This window comes from Silene latifolia, chromosome 11, assembly GCF_048544455.1.
Source record: "Silene latifolia isolate original U9 population chromosome 11, ASM4854445v1, whole genome shotgun sequence".
Classification (NCBI taxonomy): domain Eukaryota; kingdom Viridiplantae; phylum Streptophyta; class Magnoliopsida; order Caryophyllales; family Caryophyllaceae; genus Silene; species Silene latifolia.
This window is the reverse complement of record NC_133536.1, coordinates 25,014,460-25,017,052: the sequence shown is the minus strand read 5'-3', so window position 1 is coordinate 25,017,052 and position 2,593 is coordinate 25,014,460. Positions and strand designations below refer to the sequence as shown.

General features: G+C 37.7%; 1 protein-coding gene across 1 annotated transcript; it reads left to right on the top strand.

The window, feature by feature from the left end:
* The first annotated feature begins 450 nt into the window (after positions 1–450).
* LOC141613124 (uncharacterized) lies at positions 451–996 on the top strand. The gene has a single exon (XM_074431860.1). The coding sequence runs from the start codon at positions 451–453 to the stop codon at positions 994–996; it is 546 nt and encodes a 181-aa protein (XP_074287961.1).
* The last annotated feature ends 1,597 nt before the right edge of the window (positions 997–2,593 follow it).

Sequence of the window (2,593 nt, the reverse complement as noted above, 5' to 3'; positions counted from 1 at the left end):
ACCCTTCTTTCCACAAGGAATTTTGCTCTCGCGAAATTACGTGCTCAAATAATCAGACTAAGAACGCAATTTCCAGATCAAAATATTAAGAAAATCCGTCTGGATAATGCGGGGGAGTTTACTTCTCAAGCATTAAATGAGTATTGTATGTCGATTGGCATAGATGTTGAACACCCAGTAGCACACGTCCATACACAAAATGGACTGGCCGAGACAATGATAAAAAGATTGCAGCAAACAGCTAGACCGCTACTAATGAAATCAAAATTACCAACATCGGCATAGGGACATGCTATTCTACATGCAGAAACCTTAACCCGGTTAAGGCCTAATGCATATCATAAATTTTCCCCCTTACAACTGGTAACGGGACACCCACCAAATATATCACATTTAAGAACATTTGGTTGCTCTATTTTTGTACCGATTGCTCCACCCCAAAGGACTAAAATGGGTCCACAACGAAGACTGGGTATATATGTTGGATTCATTTCTCCAAGTATTATTAAATACCTTGAACCTATGACTGGAGATTTATTCACGGCACGATTTGCCGATTGTCATTTTGACGAACATACATTCCCAGTCTTAGGGGGAGAAAGGAAAGTGGACCAACGACCAAAAGAAATTACATGGAATGCAGATTCATTATTATACCCTGATCCAAGAAATGGTTCTTGTAAACAAGAAGTACAAAAGATAATTCATTTGCAAAGTGTTGCTAATCAATTACCTGATGCATTTACAAACTCAAAAGGAGTCACAAAGTCTCATATTCCAGCAGTAAATGCGCCTGCCAGAATTGACATTCCTATAGAAAACTCTGACAAGTCAATAGCAGAACAATCTATGGCACGTAGGAAACGTGGGAGACCACCGGGCTCAAAGGATCTCAAACCTAGAAAATCTAAGAAACAAAAGGAAATATCATGTGATAAAGATAGTGAAGAAGAAACATTACTAGGTTACCGAGAGAGGAAACTTTGGAAAATGTAAACGATGACAGCCATGAAATCTCAATTAATTATGTTCATACGGGAATTTAATATAACCGAGTAGAAGTCAATATCGACGAAATATTTGTATGCTCCATCGCAACAGAAATCATGACTGACAAAAATGATATTAAGCCAAAATCTGTTAACGAGTGTCGTCAAAGACACGACTGGCCAAAATGGGAGGAAGCAATGAAAGCAGAATTGAAGTCTTTTGAGAAAAGAGAAGTTTTTGGCCCGATAATACAAACACCAAAGAATGTAAAACCGGTAGGGCATAAATGGGTCTTCATCAGGAAACGAAATGAGAAAAATGAAATTGTAAGATATAAAGCAAGACTTGTTGCACAAGGCTTCTCGCAAATGCCAGGAGTTGATTATGATGAGACATATTCTCCTGTAGTTGATGCAACAACTCTAAGATTCCTAACTGGCCTTGCAGTATCAAAGGGATTATATGATGCGTGTCAATTATATGATGTTTTACACCCCATTTTACACGCATTTCAGAGCTCAATTGTGTAGTTTTATGCTACTATTTGCCCCATTTCGTCTACTTTCGTATTTTATTGTAATATTGCAGAATTATGCAGAAATGAGTAGATTTTGAGCCAAATCCGTCCCCGAGTACCTTGCACTGCATTTGACGTAAAGTATTTACTCAAGGAACGAGCTTGGTGCGCATTTCGAGGCCCGAAAGACAAATCCACGAGAAGTTAAAAGTTGATCGGCTACATATGGTCGATCGATCACGCCCTTAGTCGATCGACCAATGCACGACAACGAGAAGCTCTTGTTTAGAGCTTACCGTCGATCGATGCCTATCCTAGTCGATCGACCACACCGCTATTCTGACGAGAATTAAAAGATCGAGATTTCCAAAGCCCATTATATTTAGGTTTTAGAAATAAGTGTTACGTATATTTCTATATAACGTAACTGACTTTAGGAATTAATCATCAAGTCTTTTACCAGAAATTTTAGGGAAATAATTAGGGTTCGTAGATTGTTGCTCTTTCATTAATAAAGTTCGTTTTGCAATCGGTATTTGATCTCTCTTCTGCAATTCCTCTACACGTTATTCATCTGTTTCAATATTCAGTTTGTTTGCTTTCTTTCGTAGTATAGAATTGCTAGGATTAGATCTCCCGAAACCGATTTATCGTTTATGTTATTTGTTTGTTTATTTAATTCAAGCATGAATTCAGTAGTTATTTCGTTAATTTAGTTGTTGTTTTCATCAATATCATGAGTAACTAAATTATTCATGTTAGGATGTAGGGAACCTATAGTTAGGCGACATTAGAATTAATATGGCCTGAAATCGCGTGTTGGTCGATCGACTGGCCACGTGAGGTGTTACCTTCGTTTTAATTGACTTAATTCTATATTTGACGAATCGAGTGCACGCGACTAGTTGAATGTTGAGGTGTATGTCGATGATTTAAACATCATTGGAACTCCAGCCGAGCTTGAAGTCACAGCAAAATATCTAATGAAAGAATTCGAGATGAAAGATCTCGGACGAACAAAATTCTGCCTTGGACTACAAATCGAGCATCTTAAGAATGGAGTTCTTATTCACCAAGAAAATTACA

Excerpts from the sequence above, each read along its gene's own strand:
- LOC141613124 (XM_074431860.1), top strand. The coding sequence starts at position 451 with ATGGGTCCACAACGAAGACTGGGTATATATGTTGGATTCATTTCTCCA.